This window comes from Chiloscyllium plagiosum, unplaced genomic scaffold, assembly GCF_037043375.1.
Source record: "Chiloscyllium plagiosum isolate Xiang-an unplaced genomic scaffold, Cpla_swu_hap1 HiC_scaffold_3, whole genome shotgun sequence".
NCBI classification, from domain to species: domain Eukaryota; kingdom Metazoa; phylum Chordata; class Chondrichthyes; order Orectolobiformes; family Hemiscylliidae; genus Chiloscyllium; species Chiloscyllium plagiosum.
In genome coordinates, this window is record NW_028270141.1 from 127,565,135 (window position 1) to 127,592,245 (window position 27,111).

Here is a 27,111-nt window from a genome sequence, read left to right on the forward strand (position 1 = left end):
CGAAAGAAGCTCCAATTTTGCTCCTTCTCTCGTAGGAGCAACTGCATATTTATGAAGAAATTTCTTCACCATCCAGACCTTTAACACTGTGGTAGCCCCCATCAATGTTTAGAAAATTAAAATTCCCCATTATTACAACCTTATTGTGCATATATACATGAGATCTCCCTATATATTTGTTTTTCATTTTCTCTCTTAATATTGGGGGGCCTACAGTATAATATCATCAAAGTGATCTTTCCATTTATATTTTCAATTTCTACACATATAGTTTCGCCTGATGATTTTTCAGAAATATCTTCCCCAGTTCCATGTTATTGATGGTTATGTCTGCAGGACGTGGGTTTGGTTGTGAATCCTATCAGATCGCATGGATCAGTTGTAGCAGCAGTTAGAGGCAATGAGGAATTTACAGGAGCTAGGGGGTGTGATGGATAGCAGTTGTAGGAAAGGAGAAAAAAATCACAGATACAGTCAGGTAGATGGGTTACGTCCAGGAAAGGTAGGACAGAAATGTTGCATGCAATTGTGGTCTCCCTGCGACAGAAGGATGGTATGAAACTTGAACGGGTTCAGAAAAGATTTACAAGGATGTTGCCAGGGTTGGAGGGTTGAGCTATAAGGAGAGGCTGACTCGGCTGGGGCTGTTTTCCCTGGAGTGTCAGCGGCTGAGGGATGACCTTATAGAGGTTTATAAAATCATGAGGGGCAGAGGTAGGTGAATAGCCATGGTCTTTTACTGGAATGGGGGAGTCAAAAACAGAGGCCATAGGTTTAAGGTGAGAGGAGGAAGATTTAAAAGGGACCTGAGGAGCAACTTTTTCACACATGTGTGGAATGAGCTGCCAAAGGAAGTGGTGGAGGCTGGTACAATTTAAAAGGCATCGGGATGGGTATATGAATAGGAAGGGTTTACAGGACAAAGCCAAACCACTTGGCAGGCAGCCCAGACCATAACCTTGTGATTCAGTAAGTGTACAGTGAAAATTACATGGAGCGAGGTAGCTAGGTTGACTACCAGGTTGTATTCCTGATGAAGGGCTTTTGCCTGTAACATCAATTTTCCTGCTCTTGGATGCTGCCTGGCCTCCAGAGTTTTTCCAGACCCACTCTAATCTAGACTCTGATCTCCAGCAGTCCTCACTTTCGTCTACCAGGTTTGAAAACAGACAAAACATTATTCACAAGAATACAGTATGAAACACAAAGAACGGAATAAAGGAAACCTACAGAACTCAGTCTATCCAAACTAGACTAAATTATGCTGTTCCGAATTTATACAACAGTCGCAATAAGCAAACACCTTTTGAAACACAATTTAAAAAAAGGAACAGATGCTGCAGGTTGAAGTTTAAAGGGCAGAAAAAGAGAGAGCAGGTTCACACACAGTCCCCTGCTGAACTCCCAATTGGTTTTGGACCGAACTCAACTGCTCAGCTAGAGGAAGCCCATTCCTGATGAACGGATATTGCCTGAAACATCAATTTTCCTGCTCCTCAGATGCTGTCTGAGGACCTGCTGTGCTTTTCCAGCACCACACTCTTGACTCTGCTCAGTTAGAGAGCTGACCACTCCCCTTCCATTATACAGGTCACTTCTGATACATGACCACTTTGGCCTGAAGTCTCACCTGTTTGTATATAAACAAAAAGACCTCTCAACACCGTTTAATATCTGTAGCAAACCAGTCTAATCAGCACTGGGAGCGTTTACGGCCCCTCTTTAAAAAACCAAGGACATAGTTGCCTTGAGAAAAGGAACAGCTTTTAGAAAAAAGGAACCAACTTTGTGACAAGGGAAATGGGCCAAATGTTGGCAAATGGGACGAGATTAGTTTAGGATATCTACTACACTTCTAAACCATGACCACTTTGGACTGAAGTCTCATCTATTTGCATATAAACAAAGAGGCCTCTCAATGCTGTTTAATCTCTGTACTTAACCGTCTAATTGGCACCGGGAGCGATTACGACCCCTCTTTAAAAAACTAAGGACACAGACCAACCATCACACAGACCAACCATCACACAGAGCAACCCTCGCACAGAGCAACCATCGCATAGACTAACCATCGCACAGACCAACCATCGCACAGACCAACCATCACACAGACCAACCATCGCACAGACCAACCATCGCATAGACCAACCATCGCACAGACCAACCATCGCACAGACCAACCATCGCACAGACCAACCATCGCACAGACCAACCATCACACAGACCAACCATCGCATAGACCAACCATCACACAGACCAACCATCACACAGACCAACCATCACACAGACCAACCATCGCACAGACCAACCATCACACAGAACAACCATCACACAGACCAACAATCACACAGACCAACCATCACACAGACCAACCATCACACAGACCAACCATCGCACAGACCAACCATCGCACAGACCAACCATCACACAGACCAACCATCGAACAGACAAACATTGAACAAACCAACCATCGTACAGACCAACCATCACAAAGACCAACCATCGCACATACCAACCATCGCACAGACCAACCATCGGACAGACCAACCATCGAACAGACCAACCATCACACAGACCAACCATCACACAGGCCAACCATCGAACAGACCAACCATCACACAGACCAACCATCACACAGGCCAACCATCACACAGACCAACCATCGCAAAAACCAACCATCACACAAACCAACCATCATACAAACCAATCATACATAGACCAATCATTACACAGACCATTGCACAGACCAACCATTGCACAAACCAACCAACATACAGACCAACAATCACACAGACCAACCATCGCACAGACCAACCATCGAACAGACCAACCATCACACAGACCAACCATCACACAGGCCAACCATCACACAGACCAACCATCGCACAGACCAACCATCGCACAGACAAACCATCGCATAGACCAACCATCACACAGACCAACCATCGCACAGACCAACCATCACACAGGCCAACCATCACACAGACCAACCATCGCACAGACCAACCATCGTACAGACCAACCATTGCACAGATCAAGCATCACACAGACCAACCATCACACAGACCAACCATCACACAGACCAATCATCGCACAGACTAACCATCTTACAGACCAACCATCGGACAGACCAACCATCGAACAAAACAACCATCACACAGACCAACCATCACACAGACCAACCATTATACAGACCAACCATCGAAAAGACCAACCATCGCACAGACCAACCGTCACTCAAACCAACCATCGCACAGACCAACCATCGCACAGACCAACCATCGCACAGACCAACCATCACACAGACCAACCATCGCACAGACCAACCATTGCACAAACCAACCATCATACAGACCAACCATCGCACAGATCAACCATCACACAGATCAACCATCACACAGACCAACCATCGCAAAAACCAACCATCGCAAAAACCAACCATCGCAAAAACCAACCATCACACAAACCAACCATCATACAAACCAACCACACATAGACCAATCATTACACAGACCATTGCACAGATCAACCATTGCACAAACCAACCATCATACAGACCAACCATCACACAAACCAACCATCACACAGACCAACCATCACACAGACCAACCATCACACAGACCAATCATCGCACAGACCAACTATCGCACAGACCAACCCTCGCACAGACCAACCATTGCACAAGAACTATGGATTTTGATTCGAAAATCAAAGGTGGGTCACCCATCAGATCTTGTACTGGCTCAGCCATTTCCAGTTACGGGTAATATTTGTCCTTTTTGCAAGAACTGCTTCAGTGATGACTCAGGAACTTGTATCAGCTACACCAAGAGTCAGCACGAGAGTATTCCAGTGAAGTGCATTTAATGTGGTTTGAAAGTGAGCCTTCACACCTGTAATAAGTCAATTTAACTTAAACAAGTCTGGATGGTGAGTGGATTAGAGGGAAATGTGCAGATGGTGGCGATCCACTGTTATCTGCTGTCCTTGTTCTTTGAGATGGAAATGCTCAAGGCTTTAGAAGATTCTGTCGAGGAACTTTGGTGAGATTCTGGAGAGGCACGGTGGCACAGTGGTTAGCTCGGGTTCAATTCCCACCTCAGGTGACTGTCTGTGTGGAGTTTGCACATTCTCCCCGTGTATGTGTGGGTTTCCTCTGGGTGCTCCGGTTTCCTCCCACAGTCCAAAAAAAAGTGGAGGTTTGGTGAATTGGCCATGCTAAGTTGCCCGTAGTATTAGGTGTAGGGGTAAATGTAAGGGAACGGGTCTGGGTGGGTTGCGCTTCGGCGGGTCTGTGTGGACATGTTGGGCCGAAGGGCCTATTTCCACACTGTAAGTAATCTAATCTAATCTTGGAGAGTATTCCATCATACTCCTGCCTTGTGTTTTGGACAGGCTTTGGGAAGTCAGGAGGTGAGTTATTCACTGCAGATTTCCTAGTTTCTCACCTGCTTTCACTGAATTTCAAAAGACAATGGTTCGATTGCCTCTTATTGGATATATATAGGTTACTAGGGGCTGCATGTGACTTAGTGGTCAGCTCGACTTTCTCATAGTGGCAACAACCTGGGTTTGAATTCACTCCCTGGGGCAGGAGTGGAGTTTATGCATTCTCTCCGAATTTTTGTGGATTTCCTCTGGGTAACCCGGTTTCCTCCCACAGTCCAAAGGCGAATAGGTTAAATTGCCCAGAGTGTCCAGAGATATGCAGGTGAGGTAGGTGAGCCATGTTAAATGGAGGGTTACATGGGAAGGTAGGAGGTGTGTCTGGGTGGGATGCTGTTCAGGGGGTTGTTGTGGTCTCAGTGGGCTGAATGGCCTGTCGTCACATTGTAGGGTTTCTATGATACTTCTGATAGACAACTTGTCACAGTATCCTCTCACCTGTTTCATTTATTACCTCCACCTTTATGAATTCTACATCTTCTGATTCCAGATCATTTCTTACTATCCTTACTATTCTATCCCACACCAACAATGCTACCCCATCATATTCCCCCTCACCCCTTGCCTGAGGCCTGCTGACCCTCCGGTATAACTCTGCACCAGCAGCCACCTCTGTCTAATGAGAGAGAACAGCCTCTGGGACGATGGTGACTTTCACTGTAACTACAATACCATGGGAAATAGGAACAGGAGTGGGCCATTCAGCCCCTCGAGCCTGCTCTCCCATTCCAAAGGATCAGGGATTTGAAGAATACACTACAATAGATAGGAAAATAAGTTGTAATGAAGAAATTAGAAATTTACAAAAGAATTATCAAAATTTGACAGATTGGAGTTTAACTTGGTTAAGTGGACTGTTACTCGTTTTGAACGGAGGTTAGAAAGGCAATTTGTTGTCTAAACACAGAGAAACTTCAGAGTGTTTTGATACAGAGGGGCTTGGGCATGAATAGCAGAAACTAGTGTGCAGACACTGCAAATGGGAATTTTGCATTTATTACAAGATGAAAGTAGGAAGAGGGGCTGAAACTGTACAAGGCATTGTTGTGACTGCTCCTGGAGTGTTGTGAAACTGAAAACCTTTCGACACACATCAATCTTTGAGCCACACATGTAACTCCTTGCCTTTACATTAGCAACATCCGTTTGCCTGGAGCTCAGGTACACTGTGGGCCAAATGCCCTCCGTTAATGCAGGATCAATCCTCTAAAATAGGAGAATTATTACGTTCAATCTTCAATATGTCGACACATTTGTTTCAGTGAAATGTGGGAGTATTTATTGAATATTAAATTCATGACATGATCATTGACCTGGATTTCCCTCAGAGTAAAGAATTGAACAGGAGACCTAGTGTTGTGATGCATCACCCTCTTTATTTCACAGCGAGAAAACATTCCCAGCGAGAAAACATTCCCAGCGAGAAAACATTCCCAGCAGTTAGAAAAACACAAACACTGCCTCAAAGACAATAGCTTCTTCATTCCACACAAGGAGCCTGTGAATGAATGGTTGTTAACAGGAATCATATTGGAATAGATCATTTCCTCAATTACACATTCAGTCAGTCGATATATGGGTAGAGCTCTCAGGGTGGGTTGGAGCAGATCTGAAGCTGAATTTTATCCTAACATCAGACTCTGGATTCTGATTTCACGTTGGGATTTTTCTCCATTTTATGGACCAGTTTGAAGCTGCATCCTTCCTGGTTCCCAGAATCTTCCACTTGTCCTTCCTCACCTGGATCCAGCTGTTTTCTGAACCTGCACTGACCTGAGTAAAACTGAACTGGATTGAGAAACAACCTTTCTCCTCATTCCCAGCACAATGTCCAGTGTCTGACCATCAGGAATGTCAGGAAAAGGGAATATTCTACTGCCCACACAGAGGGCAGAATTTTCACCCTGGCCTGGTGTTCCTGACGGCAGTAACCACAGTGTCCCCCACTTCCACTCTCTTCATTCTTGTTAGTTCCAATTCAAATGTAAATTCGACCAGTGAGACTGGGAACACATTCCTCACTAATATATAATTCTCCGTGTGTCTGGATGTTTCTGGTTCCAATTGCAAGACCCTCACCTTCCTCCAGGCTCCAGTCCACATGGGCATAGCTTTAGGGTGAGAGGGGAAAGATATAAAAGAGACCTAAGGGGCAACTTTCTCATGCAGAGGGTGGTATGTGTAAGTGGTGGAGGCTGGTACAATTGCAACATTTAAGAGGCATTTGGATGGGTATATGAATAGGAAGGGTTTGGAGGGATAAAGGCCGGGAGCTGGCCGGTGGGACTAGATTGGGTTGGGATATCTGATCGGCACAGACGGGTTGGACGGAAGAGTCTGTTTCCATGCTGTACGTCTCTATGACTCTATGACTCTATAACTCTCACTGACCCCCTATAACTCTCACTGACCCCTCCTGGTCCTGAGCCTCAATGCAAGTTCCCACTCTCCTACTGCCTTCCCTTGTGCTGCAGAGTTCAACAAGTGCAAACTCTGACCTCAGACACCACAGCACAAAGCTGACTGTTATGTGTAACCTGATGTTTATTGAAATGTGCCTTGTGAATCTCATGTGTCACTGACTTTCAGATAAAGGTTTGACATCATTACAAAAGAGTCACAACAATGAATATTGATGGAATACAAATCCATTCCATGTAGGAATACTCCACAGGGCAGTTCCAGCACCGACCCACCTCAGACAACCAGGCTCTGTAATACCTCCCACTGTCAATGAGCTCTGACCACATCAACGTGAAACATTCTGACCCAGCATGACTGAGATTAAACAGAAGTATAATCCATCACCAGGACCATCCCTGTCTTAGGCCGTGCACAATTCATTCATTTCAAACAAGATTAGAGAAAAGAACATTTAATCCCTGCCTCCCAGTGAAGGACCCAGCTCCCCGTCAACAGTTGAATTTAACCCTGTGTATGTGTTGAATTACGAATTTAAACTGATGTCACCAATGCCTCACAGAAATGGTTGATCAGGAATGAATCTGAAACACTGGGCAAAACTTGTGTTAAAAGGAACATGAGCATCCAGGACTGCTCTGTCAGGGACAGTCAGAGTGACCAGAGCTGGAACCTAATGTCTGGTTAATGTGTGGTTTGAAAGTTCATGTACGCATTCAGCAAACAATGAGGAAAACAAAGAGCATGCTGGTCTTCACTACAATGGGAGTGAAGAGTCCGAATCTCTCACTTCAGTGATAAATGTGGGATCACAATCTTTTGGTCTCTTTACATGAGGAAGGATGTATTTACCCTGAAGGGGAATGCAATGACTGCTCATGAGGCAGATAATAAACTACAAACATCCAGGTCCCCGAGCTTCTTCTCTCTCTTAAAAATCATATCCCTTACTTTATTTATAATTGCTATAATGATTATTGGCTAAAAGAGAGGCAAGGATGGCAGCTCAACACCCCTGGACACAGAGTTTTCAGGCAGGACAGAGAAGGGGATATAAAAAGGTCAGTGTGCCAGGAGCCTTACCAGGAGCACACTTGCAAAAACGAGGTCTTTCTGAGAGTGAAAGGTTGGAGTTCATCATAGCAAATGGGCAGGAGCATGATCAGTTGATGGTTCATTGTCATAGTCTAAGGGATTTTCCAAAAGTAATGTAGAGACAGGTAGAAGATTTTGCATAAAACATCCAGGTTGTGTGTATTAGATCAGTATAAAATCCTGTGTTCAGATTAATGGCAACTGCCTGTACAGAAAGTGAAAGAAAAAGGCTCTTTTAAGAAGTTCTTAGAACAGAGTATTAAGCTGAAGCTGTAGATGTTGGTGGGGGGGGGGGGGGGGGGGGAGTACGTGGTGGAGAGAGAGAGAGAGAGAGAGAGAGAGACAGAGACAGAGACAGAGAGACAGAGAGAGAGGCAATCTGCGAGTAACTGCGGTGACAGGGGTTGAGGTAGACTGGGAAATTAAAGTTGAAGTGTTCAAGCTGCAAGAGGATTTTGTGTGTACATCTGAGTTAAGTTGACGAAAACGAAAACATCCAAGTGTTTTATGAGTCAACAGATCAGGTTCAAGGAATGTCAGATGTTTGGGTGTTGATGGAAAGACAGACCCACATGTCCTGAACCTGTGTTATGAAGTTGAAGGTGTACCTTTAAGAGAGAGTGAATGCAGGCCTCTGTCATGTAACTGACTGCAGGCAGAAAGCGGACTGGACAATTTGAAGATGTAACATTTGGGCTGTAACATAAGATACCTTGTTTTTTTCACAGCCGATTGAATTCAACCAATCAGTTTAAACTATGCCCCAAGATAGTAAAAACCAATCGAATTTGAATTTGACAACATCAAACCAATGAGATGATCCGATATCTTGGAGTATAAAAAGCAGGTATTTTGGACAGTTAGCCAGAGACAGAGAGCATCTACTGTCATGCAGAGTGCCTGCAACACTGCTCCCCGAAAGGTACCTTTCTCATATGAAACATCTTTACAGCAGAATGCTGAAAATGACCCAGGGAAATCTGCAGAGGAGAACTGACACTGCTGCCTGGTTTTGAAAATTAATTTGCTGTAAATTTAATAGGGGCTATATTGTTATAGAGTGGGAGGTAGATAAATAAAGGAGGTTTACAGTTCTAGATAAAGAATAAGTTTGTTTTTCTTTAAATAGTGAGATTTGGGGTAGTTCTCTTACTTTGACAGATGGTGAGGTAATAAGCATTTCTGTGTGTTTGGTTTAATTAGTTGAAGGGTTTACCTTGTGTTATAACACCTGTGTACTGTGGTATGTCTCAATGAGTGAAATGTTTAGTACTAACCATAACCTTTATTGTATAATCTTTCTTTTTGGTTTGCATTTAATATTGTCTTTCTTACCAGGAAGATTATTCCATGACACAAACTTACTTACTCCGGAATTTGAGTCCAAATCCCAACAGCTAGGTAAATCCTTTCTTAGATTAGGAGACCGTGCTAATCCAGGTTAAAGCCAAGATGTAACTTGCATATGAATAAAACAGTTTAAGACAGAGTTAAGCGCGATTGACTGTTATATGTCTGTAAAGGGAACAGAACTTTACAAAACAAAATCATTTGGAAGCTTTAAAAAAAGTTACTTCCATTAGCCCCCATTTGCTATAGAAATTAAGAGTAAAATGTCCTGGTTCAAAGGGTTGGTTGTCTTCTTCCAAATCCTTCAGGAATTCAAGCACATGTTCTTCATATTGTTTCTCTTCCAGTTTCCTATCAATTGCCCTACAATATGAATATAGGCATTTCATTCTCATTCCTCGTGACAAACGCTTTCTGGATCTGAGTAGATTAACAGGTCAATATGAACAGGTGACAGCCATTCAGGTCATTGAGAACCCTCCACCATTCAGTGCAATCCCAGCTACAGGAATGTCATCAATAACCTCACAGAATGGGCAGACGTGTGGCAGATGGAATTTAGGACGGGGGAGTGAGGTGAGACACTCTGGGAAAAGGGATGTTGGAATCATTATCGATGATGAAAATGTACCAGGGACAGGGAGATCTGAGGGATATTGACCAGTGAAAGATGCAGCACATATTAAGGAAGCATGGGGGACTTTGAGCTTCATTACTAGGGGTAGTGAGTACAAATGGGGGGAGATCATGCTGAAGCTTTGTAAACTGCTGGTTAGGTCACAGCTTAAGCATTGTGTGAAGTGATAATCACTCACACTTTAGGAATGATATTTGCACCTTGTGAGGATGCAGAGGGATTTTACCAATAGGTTTAGAGTGGAGAAGCTGGGAAATTTGTCCTTGGACAATTGGTTGGAGCTGTACCAGACAGTGACATGAGTTAGGTAAGGGAGACAAAGAAAAGCTGTTCTCGCTGACTCATGGGACAAGAATGAGAGGGAACCGTTTCTGAAGGTGATGTCAGGAGGATGTTTTAAAATCTTTATTCATGGGCTATATGAGTATTTATTGCCTATCCCGACCTGCCCTTGAGAAGGTGGTATTTAGCTGCCTCCCAGACTACTTCTGTCTATTTGGTGTAGGTACATACACAATCCCGCTGGGGTGGTGGGGGTGTTCCAGGAATTTGACCCAGAGAAACAGAAAGGACGGTAATAGATTTCCAATTCAGGAATTTGCAGGTGGTGGTGATCTCACATATCTGCTGCCCTTCTCCTTCCAGGTGAGATGAGGAGGGGGGGGGGGGGGGGGGGTGCTGGAGGGGTTCATGGCTGTGGAAGGCGCTATCTTCGTAGCAAAAGCAGAAAGTGCTGGAGAAACTCAGCAGGTCTGACAACATCTGCGGAGAAATAACCTGTGATGAAGGATCACTGGACATGAAATGTTAACTTTGTTTCTCTCTCCACAGATGCTGCAAGAACTGCTGAGTTTCTCCAGAACTTTCCATTTCTGTTTTATATTCCCAACATCACAGTTCTTTGTATTACTTTGCTGTCAGGTGTCGATGGTGGAGAGAGTAGATGCTTGTGAATCTGATGCCAACCAAGTGAACTGCTTTGATGTGGATGGTGTCAAGCTGCTTGAATGTTATTGGAGCTGCCCAATGGCAGTCAGGTGGGCAATATTCCATCACACTTTTGCCTTGTAGATGCGGGACATGTTTTGGAGAGTTAATAGGTGAGTTATTTGTTGCAGGATACCTCTGACCTGTTCTTGTAGCCACAGTAGTTATATGACTAGTCCAGTTGATTTTTTTGGTCAATGGGAACTCCCAGGATGTAGATAGTGGGGGATTCAGGGATAGTAACACCACTGAATGTCAAGTGACAATGGTCACTTTCTCCCCTGTTGGAGACAGTCATTGCCTATCATTTGTATTGAATGTTACTTATCATTTGTCAGCCCAAGCCTGGATACTGCCCAGGTCTTGCTGCTTTGCACAAGGGCTGCTTTAATGTCTGATGAGTGACAAATGGTGCTGGACATTGTGTAATCATTAGTGAATATCCCACTTCTGACCTTATAATGGAGGGAGGATTATTAATGAAACAGCTGAAGATGTTTGGGCCAAGGACATTATCCTGAGGAAATCCTGCAGCATTATCCTGAACCTGAGATCACTGACCATGTGCAACCCATCCAGTTAGTACTGGTTCCACTTCCCCAGAACCAGTCCCAATGTCCCAGGAATCTGCAACCCTCCCCTTGCACCACCTTTCCAGCATGTGTTCAATTATAATTTCCTGGACTTTCTACTCTGACTCGCACGTGGCAATAGTAGTAATCCTGACATCACAACCTTTGAGGTCATACTTTCAACTTACTTCCTAACACCCTTTATTCTGCATTTAGGACCTCATGCCATATTTTATCCTCTGTCATTGGGACCAATGTGTACCATGACCACTGGCTGTTTATCCTCATCCTCCAGGATATCCTGTAGTCACTCTGAGACATCCTTGACCCAAACACCAAGGAGACAGCATCCGATTCTGGAATCTAATTTGTTGCCAGAGAAACATCCATCTATTCCCCTTCCAGTTGAATCCCCGATAGCTATTGCATTCTCACACTTTCCCCTCCTCTCCTTTGCTACAAGGTGAACCGTGGGAAACAGATGTGGCTGTTACTGGTCCTCTCTGAGGGACCATTCCCCCCGACAGTATCCAAAGTGTCTGTTTTGCAGGAAATAGCCACAGGGGGTTCCTGCACTGCCTGCCTAGCCCCTTACTCTGCCTGGTGGTCACCCATTCCCTTTCTGCCTATGAAATCTGAGCCTGCAGTGTGACCATCTCCCTGTATGTGCTATTCGCAGTACTCTCAGCTTCATGGATGATCCACAGTGTCTCCAGCCATTCCTCCAGTTCTGAAAGCTGAGCTTCAAGGAGCTGCAGTTGGAGGCCATTCCTGAACCCCTGCTGGCCCTAGGCAGTGGAAATGTGATCAGCTTCCCAAGTAGAGCAGGAAGAGCACACCATGGCTTTGAGCTCTCCTGTCATGACTTACTGTTTTGATCAAGATCTACCCTGGCTCAATGGCGAGTGCAGAAGGGTATGCCAGGAGCAGCACCAGGCACATCTGTAAGTGAGGTGTCAAACTGGTGAAGCTACAAACCAGGACTACATGCGTGCCAAATACCACAAGCAGCAAGTGATAGACAGAGCTAAGGGATCCCACAGCCAACAAATCAGATGGAAGCTCTGCAGTCCTGCCATATCCAGTTGTGAATGGTGGTGGACAATTAAACAGCTCACTGGAGGGGGAGGCTCCACAAATATTCCCTCTCCTCAGGGATGGGAGAGACCAGCAGATGAATGCAAAGGACAAGGCATTTGCAGCAATCTTCACCAGCAGTGCCGAGTGGATGACCCATCTCTACCTTTTCCAGTGGTCCCCAGCATCACAGATGCTTATCTGAAGCCAATTTGATTTACTCTGCATCAATATCAAGAAACGGTTGGTGGCACTGGATACCACAAAGGCTGTGGACCCTGACAACATTCTGGCAGTAGGACTGAAGACGCGTGCTCATGAATTTGCCACATCCTGAGCCAAGCTGTTCCAGTACAGCCACAGCACCACTGCCTTGTCTCCCTTCCCTTCCTAAGCAGCTTATTTTATGTGCAGTCTTTCCCTGTTTTCCCTGGAACATCAGCGGCTGAGGGGTGACCTTATAGAGGTTTATAAAATCATGAGGGCATGGATCGGATAAATAGACAAAGTCTTTTCCCTGGGTGGGGAAGTCCAGAACTAGAGGACATAGGTTTAGGGTGAGAGGGGAAAGATATAAAAGAGACCTATGGAGCAACAGGGTGGTATGTGTATGGAATGAGCGCTATCAGAAGAAGTGGTGGAGGCTGGTACAATTGCAACATTTAAAAAGGCATCTGGATGGGTCTATGAATAGGAAGGGTTTGAGGGATATGGGCTGGGCGCTGGCAGATGCTACTAGATTGGGTTGGGATATCTGGTCAGCATGCACAAGTTGATCCGAAGGGTCTGTTTCTGTGCTGTACATCCCTAAGACTCTCTCTGTAACTCCCAGCCTTAGTTATTATGTTCATACGTAACTCTGTTTTGGACTTCCTTCCTTTTGTCCCCTACTCTGACATCACCTATTCACTGAAGAGCTATACCAGACTCAGTGTGAGATTTCTCTCTTCACAGATGCTGGCAGAGCTGCTGAGTTTGTATCACCCCTCAACACACTGGTTCCAGTGCAGTGATACCAAGTCTGCAGGGCCTCTGTGTGGAGAGACTGTAGAAGTTGAGATTACTTACCTTAGAGCAGAAAGGGTTAATAAGTGATTGGAGAAAGCTATTCAAAACCATGAAGGGTAAAGGAGGAGAAACTTTGTGGCTGGTGGGACTTGAACCAAGGCCTAAGGTAGGGACATTACCATTACAACATAAAGAGCCCTCCATTAAGTTCACCATTATATCAGCCGCTAAACTCACCTGACAAAGTACCAACTATCAGATGCATTTCCAAATGTAACCGTTGGATCTGTAGGTGCTGGTGGACTCTTGACTTGAGGAACTAGAAGCAGATAAACAATGTAGTTCTGTAAAATTGTTCCATTTACCACGTGGCCAGAAATTCCCCAAGGTGCAGTGACAGGAACGATTGTTTCTGTAAATAAAAGATATTTTATTTGATGATCATCTGTGGTGTCACTGACAGTGAGTCAGAGGTTACAGGTGAGGGGTCAGGGGTGACATTGCTGAAGTGGGGCAGACACTGATGTGACAGATTGAATAATAGCCTCACAGAGTGACACAGCGCTGGGGGAGGGGACTCCTGTGCTGGCTGTTTGGTCGATTTTTAACCAGATCATTACACTGATTTGCTCTTTTCACACCTACACGCAAATATTCCCTCATCGTGGAAATATTTATCTTTCGAATGTTGTGACTGAATTTGCTTCTATCACCATTCCAGGCAGTGCTTTCCAGATCACAATACTACAGGAAAAGTCATTCTCGTCTGACCAGACTGTAGATAGGGCTACTGTCTCATGAGAGAGAACTGGTGGTGGTTTAACCGGAGGGTCACCCCACCTAATGTCAAAGGAGAGTTTGAGGACGTTTTCCTTCATGGTGACCTCAGACTGTGCAGAACTTGAACCCATGCTGTTGGCATTAGGCTGCCCCTCAAGCCAGCTGTACAACGAAGTCAGCTAACCAGCCCCTTGACAACTGCACATTGTTGCAACTGGATGTAGGTTTGCTCACTGAGCTAGAAGGTTTGTTTTCAGACGTTTCGTCACCATACCAGGTATTATCATCAGTGAGCCCCCAGATGAAGTATTAGTGGCATGGCCCACATTTTATTTGTGTTTCGGTTTCCTTGGGTTGGTGATATCATTTCCTGTGATGACAACATTTCCTTGTTACAATGACTGAAATTCACATACTCTCATCATTAACACCTCTCCCACAGTTTCTCCTCCTTTACCCTTCGTGGTTTTGAATAGCTCTCTCCAATCACTTCTTAACCCTTTCTGCTCTAAGGTAAGTAACCCCAACTTCTACAGTCTCTCCACACAGAGGCCCTGCAGACTTGGTATCACTGCATTAAATCTCTCCAGCACTCCCTCCAGTCAAATATTGGGACATAGATATCTCACCTAGTTTGAATCTCCCAGCCAGTTGGAGGATAGAGATAAAAAACCTGCAGCTGCTGGAATCCAAGGTAGACAAACAGGAGGCTGGGACAACACAGCAAGCCAGACAGCATCTGGAGGTGAAGTTGACACTTCAGGTGTAACCCTTCTTCAGGACTGTGGGTGGGTGTAAGTGGGAATGGCAGACAAACGGAATGGGAGGAGCAGAGTGTAAAGTGGGGATAGGTGAAGACAGGTAGAGGGTACCACCTGGTTGGTCAATGGGAGGAATGAATCTGGTTGGTGGCAGGGAGCAGTGGAAGGGATGGGGACGGCTGGGAAGGGGGTCGGGGGAATGGGGCAGGAGATTATTTGAAATTGGAAAACTCAACATTGAATCCTCCAGGCTGTAGGCTACCTGGCAGAAGATGAAATGTTCTTCCCCAAATTTGTAGTGTGGTTTGTTGTGGGAATGGAGGAGGCCAAGGATTGTCATGTCAGAAAGGAAGTGGGAAGGGGAATTAAAATGGGCGGTGGCTGGGAGGTCTGGCCAGCCCCTGCAAGCCCGGCTGTGATGCTCGGTGAACCATTCCCTGAGTTTATGTTCTGTCTCCTCAATGTAGAGAAGATGACATTGTGAGCACCAGATACAGTAAACTAGGTTGGAGAAGAGGGAGGTGAACCTCTGTCTCACCTGAAAGGACTGTTTGGCGCCATGGATGGGAGGTGAGGGGGGTGGTATCCGGCAGATTTTGCATCTTATCCGGTTGCAATGGCAGGTACCTGGGGATTTGGGGGTTGGGTGGAGGGGGGGGTGGGGGGGTGTTGGGGAGAATGGCATAAACCAAGGACTGTCTAAAGGAGTGGTCATTGCGGAAGGCAGAGAGGGGTGAGGAGGGGAACATGTTCTTGGTGATGGGGTCTAGTTGGAGTTGGCGGACGTATTTAAAGATGATACTTTTGATGCGGATACTGGTGGGGTGGTAGGTGAAGACAAGGTGGACCCTGTCTTTCCCGTGTTGTTGAGGAGAGGTTAGGGCAGTGGAGCAGGGAATGGAGGTGGTGCAGTGGAGGGCTATCTGGATGACAGAAGCGGGAAAAGCACGTTTTTTCGAAATAGGTGGACATCTGGGATGCTCGCACATGGCATGTCTCTTTGTCTGAGCAGATGTGGCGAAGGCAGAGGAATTGGGAGAATGGGTTGGAGTTCTTGCAGGAGGGAGGAGGTGTAGTTGTGGGAGTCTGATGGTTTAGAGTAAATGTCTGTCTGGAGACTGTCACCAGAGATTGAAATGGAGAGGTCACGAAAGGGGAGGGGTGTGTCCAAGATGGACCAAGTGAATTTGAGGGTGGGGTGGAAGCTGTGGGTGAAGTCGATGAACTGCTCCAGTTAGGCCTGGGAGCAGGACGCTGCAATGATTCAGTCATCGATGTAATGGCGGAAGAGTTGGTGCACAGTGCCTATGTATGTACTGAAGAGGGACTGTTTGATTATAGCTAACAAAGAGGTAGGTGTATCTGGGGTCCATCCAGGTGCCCAAGGCCTTGAAGGAAATGAGAGGAGTTAAAGGGAAAGTTATTATAGGTGAGGATCAGTTTGGCAAGGTGGAGGGGGACTGGATAGGTCTGTTGGAGAGGAAGAAGCAGAGGGTCTGGAGGCTGTCCTTGTCGGGTATGGATGTGTTTTAGGACTGCACATCTATAGTGAGGATAAAGCACTGTGGGCCAGGGAACTGGAAGTTGCTGAAGAGATGGAGAGTGTGGTTAGTGTTGCGGATGTAGGTAGGAAGTGACGAGACCAAGGGGGAAGAGGATGGAGTCGAGGTGGGACAAGATGAGTTTGGTGGGTAAGGAGCATGCTGAGACGATGGGTTGGCTGGGGTAGTTTTTTTTTTTAGATTACATTACAGTGTGGAAACAGGCCCTTCGGCCCAACAAGTCCACACCGACCCGCCGAAGCGAAACCCACCCATACCCCTACATTTACCCCTTTACCTAACACTACGGGCAATTTAGCATGGCCAATTCACCTGACCCTGCACATCTTTGGACTGTGGGAGGAAACCGGAGCACCAGGAGGAAACCCACGCAGACACGGGGAGAACGTGCAAACTCCACACAGTCAGTCGCCTGAGGCGGGAATTGAACCCGGGTCTCAGGCGCTGTGAGGCAGCAGTGCTAACCACTGGGCCACCGTGCCGCCTGGGTCGGTGAATCTTGGGGTACAGATGGAACCAGGCAGTATGGGGCTGGGACAGAGGTGAGAGGCAGTGGAGGGGAGATCACCACCAGAGGCAATGAGGGCTCGGACAGTGCAAGTGTTTTTGGCCTGTTGGGTTGCAGTGGGGTTATCTGCAAGGGGGAGGTAGGATGTGGTGTCGGAGAGTTGGCATCTGGCCTCTGTGACAGAGGTTCAATCTCCAGACCTTTGTCAGCGGGTTTTGTGAACCAGGGTTGGTGCGGAGATAGTGGAGTGCTGCAGGTTCAGAGGGGGTGATGTTGGAGTGGGTGAGGAGTTGGAGAAAATGAGGCGCTGATGTCATGTTGACGATCAGAACTCCCCTTCCCATTCCCTTTCCAACCTGACCGTCCTTGGCCTCCTCCATTGCCACAACAAACCAAACAACAAATTGGAGGAACAACACCTCATCTTCTGTCACGACAGCCTACAGCCCGGAGGACTCAACATTGAGTTCTCCAATTTCAAATAACCTCACTTCCCATCCCCTGACCCCCTTCCCAGTCCCTTCCCTTCCTTTCCACTCCTCCCAGACACCAACTGGATTCATTCCTCCCATTGCCTAATCAGATTGTACTCTCTACCTGACTTCACCTAACCCCACTTCACCACCCTGCATCCACCACCCCCTTTGTCTGCAGCTTTATCTGCAGAAGGGTTACACCCAAAATGTCGATTTCTCCACCTCCTGATGCTGCCTGGCTTGCTGTGTTCTTCCAGCCTTTGCTTGTCAGCCAGTCAGAGGTATCAATTTATTGAAGGCCCAGTCTGCTGGCAGGGATCGGGAAGTGAGTGATATTTTGAGGAGGGATCAAGGGGATAGGAACATGAGGGAAGGTGATTGGGTTAGGGCCTGGTGGTGGTTTTCAGCAGCGTCCCTAAACACTGGCTGTGCCTGTGATTGCCACAGATTGTGGTAAATCAAGGCCCAACCTGACCAGCAGATGCCCCACGAATAACTTTCAGGAAGGCTGCCATATTTCTCTCAAATCAGGTAAATGGCAGCTTAAGGCTCTTAAATGGCCATAAATTGATCACTGAAAGACTGTAATTGGTCATTGGTTCAGGAAGGTTGAACATTGACCCTCTCACTAAGATTGTAATTGAGTTGGAAAGGGAATGGGAAGGGGAATTCTGATTGTCAACATGACATCAGCGGCTTCATTTTCTCCAACCCCTCACCCACTCAAACCATAAGACCATCAGATATAGGAACAGTTTTAGGCTATTCGGCCCGTCAAGTCAGCTCCACCATTCAATCATGGCTGACATATTTCTCAAACCCATTCTCCTGCTTTCTCCCCGTAACCCTTGATCCCTTAATCATAGGATAGATATTTCCTAATTATTTGTCACTTCTGCAGAGGGGAAAATCCCACCCAATGTTTCCGGTCATTGACCTTGCATCAGAACTGGACAGGAGTTTTAAAAGTGTTAGACACTATAATCAGTGCACATGGGGTGAGCTGGTTTATTGGGTTTGTAAAAATTTGATTGTTTTGGTCCTACCTCTGTTTGTTTGAGTCTGTTGTGGTTCTGTTTGCCGAGCTGGGAATTTGTGTTGCAGACGTTTCGTCCCCTGTCTAGGTGACAACCTCAGTGCTTGGGAGCCTCCTGTGAAGCGCTTCTGTGATCTTTCCTCCGGCATTTATAGTGCTTTGTATCTGCCGCTTCCGGTTGTCAGTTCCAGCTGACCGCTGCAGTGGCCAGTATATTGGGTCCAGGTTAATGTGTTTGATGATAGAGTCTGTGGATGAGTGTCATGCCTCTAGGAATTCCTTGGCTGTTCTCTGTTTGGCTTGTCCTATAATAGTAGTGTTGTCCCAGTCGAACTCATGTTGCTTGTTCTCTGTGTTTGTGGCTACTAAGGATAGCTGGTCGTGTTGTTTCATGGCTAGTTGGTGTTCATGGATACGGATCGTTAGCTGTCTTCCAGTTTGTCCTATGTAGTGTTTTGTGCAGTCCTTGCATGGGATTTTGTACACTACGTAGTGGACCCAATATACCGGCCACTGCAGCGGACAACTGGAACTGACAACCGGAAGCGGCAGATACAAACCACTATAAATGCCGGAGAAAACGTCACAGAAGCGCTTCACAGGAGGCTCCCAAGCACTGAGGATGTCACCTAGACAGGGGACGAAATGTCTGCAACACAAATTCCCAGCTCGGCGAACAGAACCACAACAACGAGCACCCGAGCTACAAATCTTCTCACAAATGTTTGAGTCTCTGTGTCGCCCTGAATGTGATAGTGCCAGCATGAAGCATAGTCCATGTCTATACAGGATGGACCATGGATTGATGTCTGTGAGAGCCGTTGCAGCACGTGAGATCAAGATGAACAAGGTATTTGTAAGATGGTGGTTTCAGCTGACAATGTTTCCCCACATCTTCAAACATCCCGATTCTTTTTTTTCTTGGCCCGTGCTGGTGGGAATGAGTTGGTCAGTGATGCCTGAGGCAGAGAGGTGTACAACACAAAGGGAGCCAGGGATTAGGGAGACCTGCCCCCCCCCCCAACTCTCCCCAGCCCTGTATTGACTAATGGATCCACAGGACTGACCCACTGCCCAAACTACAGAGGTACTGACTTCCCAACAGAGAACTCCCTGAGCAGGTGCCTCACTGTGGTCAATCCCCTGGATGGTGTCCTAGGCTGTGCCTGATTTACTGTATCAGGACCCCTAACTGAGTGTCTCCACGGCCTGCACTAAGGACTACTCCACTAAGACATGGCCATTTGGTTGCCGATCATGCAGTGTGTGTTTGCCACGGAAGATGCTGGCACTGAGAAATGGTGCAGGTATAAGATTGCAGCAATAATAAGGCATTGAACAATCTAGAATCCCCTCTAATTGGCAACTTGCTGCCATGCAACTCAGCGAGTTGCTTGCTCGAGTTGAGGTTGGCTTCATGGGACTTCTCACCTGATAGCCCAGATCCTGAGAAGAGTCTGCTCACTGTTTGAAATACACTTCCCACTTCCCAGATTGTAGGACCACAGAGCTGTATTTAATAAAGCAGTTTCCAAATTAACAATGTGATCAAGCACCCCTCTGGGATTCACATTGGCAAATTCATTAGGAAATGTGTCAGTCTGTGGAGAAGGTTTCAGACAAGACTAGTTAGAGACTAAAGGAGTATTTTATATTTTGTTGCAATTTAAAGGGATATGCAATGTACCTTCAGCATTGTTAAAAGCTGAATAATTGAAAAGAATTTTCAAGCCAGTATCCACTGCATGAACCAGATCCATATCATCAACCTTTGTTTTAATCCATTGGATGGCTGGGTATTGCATCTCTTTATAATTCTAAAACAAGAAGAGAAATTGAATTATCACACGAGAAAATTAACCCGACACCAAAATAAACATCAAATGAGAAAATTGTCATAAAGTTTAAGGACTACTTTAGGTTTTTTTTGGACTGTGAACTAAAATGGGGAAGAGTACTCCTTGAGACTAAGGAAACTATGTCAGAAGATATTTGCAGTTTTAGGAATAAGTTACTGGAACACATTGAGTTTATAGAATCAGAGGTACAGCACAGAAACAGACCTTTCGGTCCAACTCATCCATGCCAATCAGATATCCTAAACCTGTCCCATTTGCCAGCACTTGGCCCATATCCCTCTAAAACCTTCCTATTCATGTAGCCATCCAGATGGCTTTCAAATATTGTTATTGTACCTGCCTTCCCCACTTCCTCTGGCAGCTCATTCCATACATGCACCTCCCTCTGTGTGAAAAGGTTGCCCCTTAGGTCCATTTTAATTTTTTCCCCTCTCACCTTAAACCTACGCCCTCAAGTTCTGGACTCCCCTATCGCCAGAGAAAAGACTTGTCTATTTATCCTATCCAAGCCCCTCATGATTTTATAAACTTTTAAGGTCACCCCTCAGCCTCTGATGCTCCAGGGAAAACAGCACCAGCCTGTTCAGCCTCTCCCTCTACCTCAAATCCTCCAACCCTGGCAACACCCTTGTAAATCTTTTCTGAACCCTTTCAAGTTTCACAACATCTTTCCGACAGAAGAGAGACCAGAATTGCACGCAATATTCCACAAGTGGCCTAACCAATGTCCTGTACAGCCGCAACATGACCTCCCAACTCCTGTACTCAATACTCTGACCAATAAAGGAAAGCATACCAAATGGCGCCTTCACTATCCTATCCACATGCAACTCTATTTTCAAGGAACTATGAACCTGCACTCCAAGGTCTCTTTGTTCAGCAACACTCCCGAGGACTTTACTATTAAGTGAATAAGTCCTGCTAAGATTTGCCTTTTCAAAATGTAGCACCTCACATTTATCTAAACTAAACCAATCTGCCATTCATTAGCCCATTAGCTTGATTTGGTGCATTGCTTTATTTGGGCAGTGAGGTTGAATTCCAAAAAAAACTCAGCTCTGCCAATGTTTCTTCACAGCAATTTTGCCCAGAAACAATCTTTTGAAAAGCTTTTTAATCAGCATCAGTTATGGGCTCAGGAGGGCTCAGCATTGTAACAAAAACTTGAATGGTTCCTGAGCAAGTTGTAATAGCCATTAAGACCAAAGGCTTGTGAAATATCTTCCTTTGTAACATCATACCGATCATATCAAAGTTGAATCATGCCATTTGAGTTTAAACATGTACAGCCAATTTCCAAACACTGATGCTTCAAGTCATATATGAAGTACCTCACTGTAGTTTATTTAGAAAACACAGGAACACCAGTGCTTAGTGGTTAGCACTGCTGCCTCTCAGCACGAGGGACCTGAGTTTGATTGCAGCCTCTGGTGACTGTGTATGGAGTTTGCACATTCTCCCTGTGGCTGCGTGAGTTTCCTCCAGGTGCTCTCATTTCCTTCCACAGTCCAAAGGTGTGCAGGTTAGATGGATTGAATAGGTGGATCGGCCAGGCTAAGTTGCCCATAGTATTCAGGGATATGTAGGTTAGGTGCATTAGTCAGGGAAAACGTAGCGTATTAGGATAGGGGAATGGGTCTGGGTGAGTTACTTGGAGGGTCGGTGTGGACTTGTTGGGTCAAGCAGCCTGCTTCCATACTCTAAGGATTTTACAGATTCACATGGAAAGAACATATAAGGCAATTAGAGAATGTGTTTTAGCTACTGGCAGCACAGTGGCTCTGTGGTTATCACAGTTGCCTCACAGTACCAGGAACCCATTTCAATTCCATCCTCTGGTGACTGTCTTTGTGGAGTTTGCCCATTCTGTGTCCATGTGGGTTTCCTTTGGGTGCTCCAGTTTCCTGCCACAGTCCAAAGATGTGCACGGAAGATGGACTGGCCAAGTTAAGTCCATGGATGTGTAGGTTAAGTGGATTAGGTATGGGAAATGTAGAATTACAGGGACTGGGAACAGTGTTGGGTCTGGGTGGGATACTACTCAGAGGGTCGGTGTGGATTCAATGGGCTGAATGGCCTGCATTGACACTGTCAGGCTTCTGTGTAATTGCAGTTTGATGACTTGATAACATGCCTGGCCAAAAATGAGTTCACAAAAGCAAGGGTGATTTACCTAGGACATATCAAGGACAATATTACAAAGAACTGAATTAAAAGTCACACAACACCAGGTTATAGTCCAACCGGTTTAATTGGAAGCACTAGCATTCGGAGAGCCGCTCCTTCATCAGGTGGTTGTGGAGGACACAATTGTAAGACACAGCATTTATAGCAAAAGTTTACAGTGTGATGTAACTGAAATTATACATTGAAAAATACCTCGACTGTTTGTCAAGTCTCTCATCTGTTAGAAAAACTAGACGTAAAATAAAATCCAAACATTTCTCCTCGATATTCATTTGCATTGTCATTGCCGAATCCACCAATATTCTAGGTTTAACCATTGATCTGGACAAGCCAAATGAGTTCCAAGGGAGATTCAGAGACTCTGAATTCTGCAGTGAATAGCTGACCTCCTTTCTTCCCCATGCTTGTCTCCCATCTGCAAGCCACAGTGCAGGAGTGTGAGTGAAGACTTTAACTTGCCTCTTCCAACAACATTCAAGAAGCTTGACACCATCTTGGAAAACACAATCCGTTTTATTCTTGTGCCTGTTCATTACTGGCAACATCCACTCTCTATTCTCTATCGATGCATTATGGCAATAGGGTGCACAGTGTTACCGGTTAATGTTTCTCTAACCTCCAGAATTACTGCAGTGAATGTTCAGTGCAGTACCTCCAAGTACATGCTTCTTTAGAAAAAGAGAGCATAGCTGCATACAGCACTCTGGACGCAGTCTCACCAAAGCCCCTTGTACAAGGGCAATGAAACCTCCTCATTCTTGCTCTTCAACTCTCTTTCAATAAAGGCCTTTATTCAATATTCCATGTTTTAAAATGTATTATTTTAGAGAATGTGGCTATCATTGGCAAGCCCCTCCGTTGTTGCCTGTCCATCTCTTCGATCTGAGTGACTTGCCAGGCCATTTTAGACAACATTTAAGAGTGGTGCACATTACTGTGGATAAAGTCACAAGTAGACTAGCCCAGGTAAAAATAGCAGATTTCCTGTTCTCTAGGCTATGAGTGAACCAGATGTGGTTTACAATAATTGATAATAGTTCCATGGTCACCACTGCAGAGAGTAGATTTTCAAACCCAATTCTAGCCACCAATATGGGATTTGAATCTGTGACCCTAAAGCAGTTGCAACAAAACCAAAAACTGCAAAAGTTGGAAATCTAAAATAAAAATAAAAAAACGCTAGACAAGCTCAGCAGGTCTGGCAGTATCTGTGGAAAGAGTTAGAGTTTCGAATCCGATAGGACTCAACTTCAGAAATAGTCACATCACACTTAAACATTTACTCTCTCCACAAATGCTGTCAGACCTAATGTGTTTCTCCATCAGTTTCAGTGTTTATTTCTCCAAAGCATGAGATTGTCCCTCTGGATTATTGGTCACTATGCCACCATCTTCCCCCGTCCTGATCGTTTGCCGTGCCTTTATGCCAACCTGCTGAGTTTCATGTCCTGGACATCCAACTATCCCTGAACACCAACATTGAAAATTCTTTTCACAGATGAAAACAATTCTTTCCTTTTAATTCATACGTGGGATGGGGGCATTGCTGACTAGACCAGCATATACTGCCCATCCTAATTGCCCAGAGAGCAGTTAAATGTCAATCACATTGCTGTGGGTCTGGAGTCACATGTAGACCAGAAGTTGGCAGTTTCCTTCCCTGAAAGACATTTCTGAACCAGATGGGTTTTCCCAACAATTGACAATGGATTCCTGGACATCACAGAATCTTAATTTCGGATGATTATTGAATTCAAATTCCACCATCTGCCATGGCGAGATTCAAACCCAGGTCCCCAGAACATTACCTGTGTCTCGGGATTAAGAGTCCGGCGATAATACCTCAAGGCCATCAGCTCTCCATTTAATTCACCTTCTGATCTAATTCTTTGATTAAAGTGAATAACTTTACATTTTCCCACATTATACTCCATCTGCCCATGTGTTGCCCATTCACTTAACTTACCTGGCAGATTCCTATTATCCTGTCAGCGGCTAAAATCTCCACCTGGCTTCACAACAGCAAACGTAAATACTTGACACTCAGTCCTATCATATAGATTGTAAATAGCTAAGGCCCCAGCATTGATGGTTACAACACTCCACTAACTGACAGTCTACCAACTTATACACATCCTGTCTAACCTTACCCTTTGGTATCAATCTCTAAATCTTAACTGCCCAATTCACGACAGCAGCTTGTTTAAGAATCTACCCATGCCACTGAAATCTATACAGATTGATTAGATTCCCTACAGTGTGGAAACAGGCCATTTGGTCCCACCAGTCCACACAGACCCTCCGAAGAGTAACCCACCCAGACCCATTTTGTTCTGACTAATGCACCAAACACTATGGGCAATTTAGCATGGCCAATCCACCTGACCTGCACATCTTTGGATTGTGGGAGGAAACCCACACAGACACGGGGAGAATGTGCAAACTCCACACAGACAGTCGCCCGAGGCTGGAATTGAACCTGTGTCCCTGGCACTGTGAGGCAGCAGTGCAAACCACTGAGCCACCGTGCTGTCCTTGCACTAACCTTCACACTTCAATTTCTCCAGCAATGATGATATCCTGAAAACCAGACACAGAGTAGGGAACACAACCTTCGGACTACTCAATTGTGACTACACAGAATATAATTTATCTCCCTTACTGTTCTCATCTCCAACACAAACAGGTTGCCCTCTCACCCAGCATTTGCATGGCTACTTTCTCCACAGAGTCATCGTCTGTTTGTCCTTCACCCTGCTATCCTTGTTCTCTCTGACTGATGTCACACTAACTTCCCTGTTTTTTACTCTCCCTCCAGTCTTGAACATCTCTGTTAGAACTGTTCTGTTCTAAACTACTGACGCTGTTAGAGAATCTGGGCAGTACAGAAGGTCACAAACCATTGGACCCAGTAATCCTACAGTCAACTTCTTTAAGAATCCTAGGATGCAGGTTACCAAGTGCTGGGAATTTATCAGGTGTTTAATCCTGGAGATTTTCTCATATTTACTCTCTTTTATACTGAGTAATTCCACAACCTCTTCAGATCTTTGATGTCCCACTATTCAGTTTTTAATAAAATATTTTTTGTGTGAAGACAGATTCAAGGTGTGTGTTTTATATCCCTCCCACTTCCCTCTTCCCTGTCATTTTCCTACCTTTGTTTCTCAGAGTTTAACAATTATTTTTGCTTCTGTCCCATCTGCTTGTGCAAGCTCGTGTAATATGTAAATTCCTGTCTGGTATGCTGCCACTGTCTATTATTCCCTCTCTTATTAATATTCAGTCATTGCCTGTTCTGGACATTTACTGGAATTGTCAGAAGAATCTCTTCTTTAATCTAGTATTACCCTGAATTAATTTGGTCAGACATTGGTCAATCAGTTTTCCTGTGGAGTTTGTGTTTCTCAATGGAATATGTCCACATAAAAAATAATGCAAAATTCTTCAAGTATTTGCTAATGTTAATCAACCTTCACACCTTCTCCTGTCCACTAACCAATGCAGAGTGACCCCAACATGGTCAGAGAGCAGTATCTCACAGCTGACTTATCTTCTGTTTGCAGCCTGCTGGATTGAAATGACTTTGCAGCTGTCCAGGATTGGGGAATGGGAAGATTCCACTCACAACCAGACTTGGCCTCTTCCACATTGAACACAGAGACCTTCAGCCTGTGATCAGCTGCCTTTCAGAAACAGGGTTAGATTGAGTGAAGACAGGAGCAGTAGGAGAGCTCCCTGCCTCTACAGTCCTCGTGTTGACCCCCACCAGCCCCCTCTCTGTGAGCACACTGACCCCTCCCTTCACCTGCTGCTGGAGATGGAAGCCCTGATATTCTTCTTACTGCACAAGCTGGCAGTGGGAGCCAGGCAGGCTATGGCAGCTCATGTAGAAAGTGTTAATGAGGCCCGAGGAGTAATTTCAGTCCAGTTTCATGGTTCAGGGTTGGGATGTGGACTGTCGGTGCACTGCAGGTTAGGGACTAAAAACAACATGGAATAATTTCCACTGGTACAAACATGACAGAACAGAGGAAACTCTCAGATGTACTGACCTTGTCCTGGATGACTTGTTCTGGCTCTGGACAGTCAACATGAGTACAGAGGTCGATCACCTCCTGCTCTGGGTCCTGAGCAGCAATTTGATGCCCGAAGAGGACAGACACAGTTAAGAAGATTCTCAGCATCTTGGTGTTCTCTCAGATCACTGGTGAATGCACTGACTGACTCTCAGCACCTTCAGGTGGATCTGCAGTTTGAACACTGAGTTGTAACTTTTATATACTGTTTGATGAGGGTGATTTTGAATACAGCTTAGCTATATTATGTATTGGGGAAATGCTCCAACT

General features: G+C 45.4%; 1 protein-coding gene across 1 annotated transcript; it reads right to left on the minus strand.

Annotated features, from left to right (window-relative positions):
• Window positions 1-8,319: 8,319 nt before the first annotated feature.
• LOC148151332 (heme-binding protein 2-like) lies at window positions 8,320-26,949 on the minus strand. The gene is made up of 4 exons (XM_087976373.1): window positions 26,818-26,949; window positions 20,404-20,533; window positions 13,831-14,005; window positions 8,320-9,675 (listed from the first exon to the last, which is right to left on the minus strand). The coding sequence occupies exons 1-4, from the start codon at window positions 26,947-26,949 to the stop codon at window positions 9,510-9,512; spliced, it is 603 nt and encodes a 200-aa protein (XP_087832499.1). The 3' UTR covers window positions 8,320-9,509.
• Window positions 26,950-27,111: the final 162 nt, after the last annotated feature.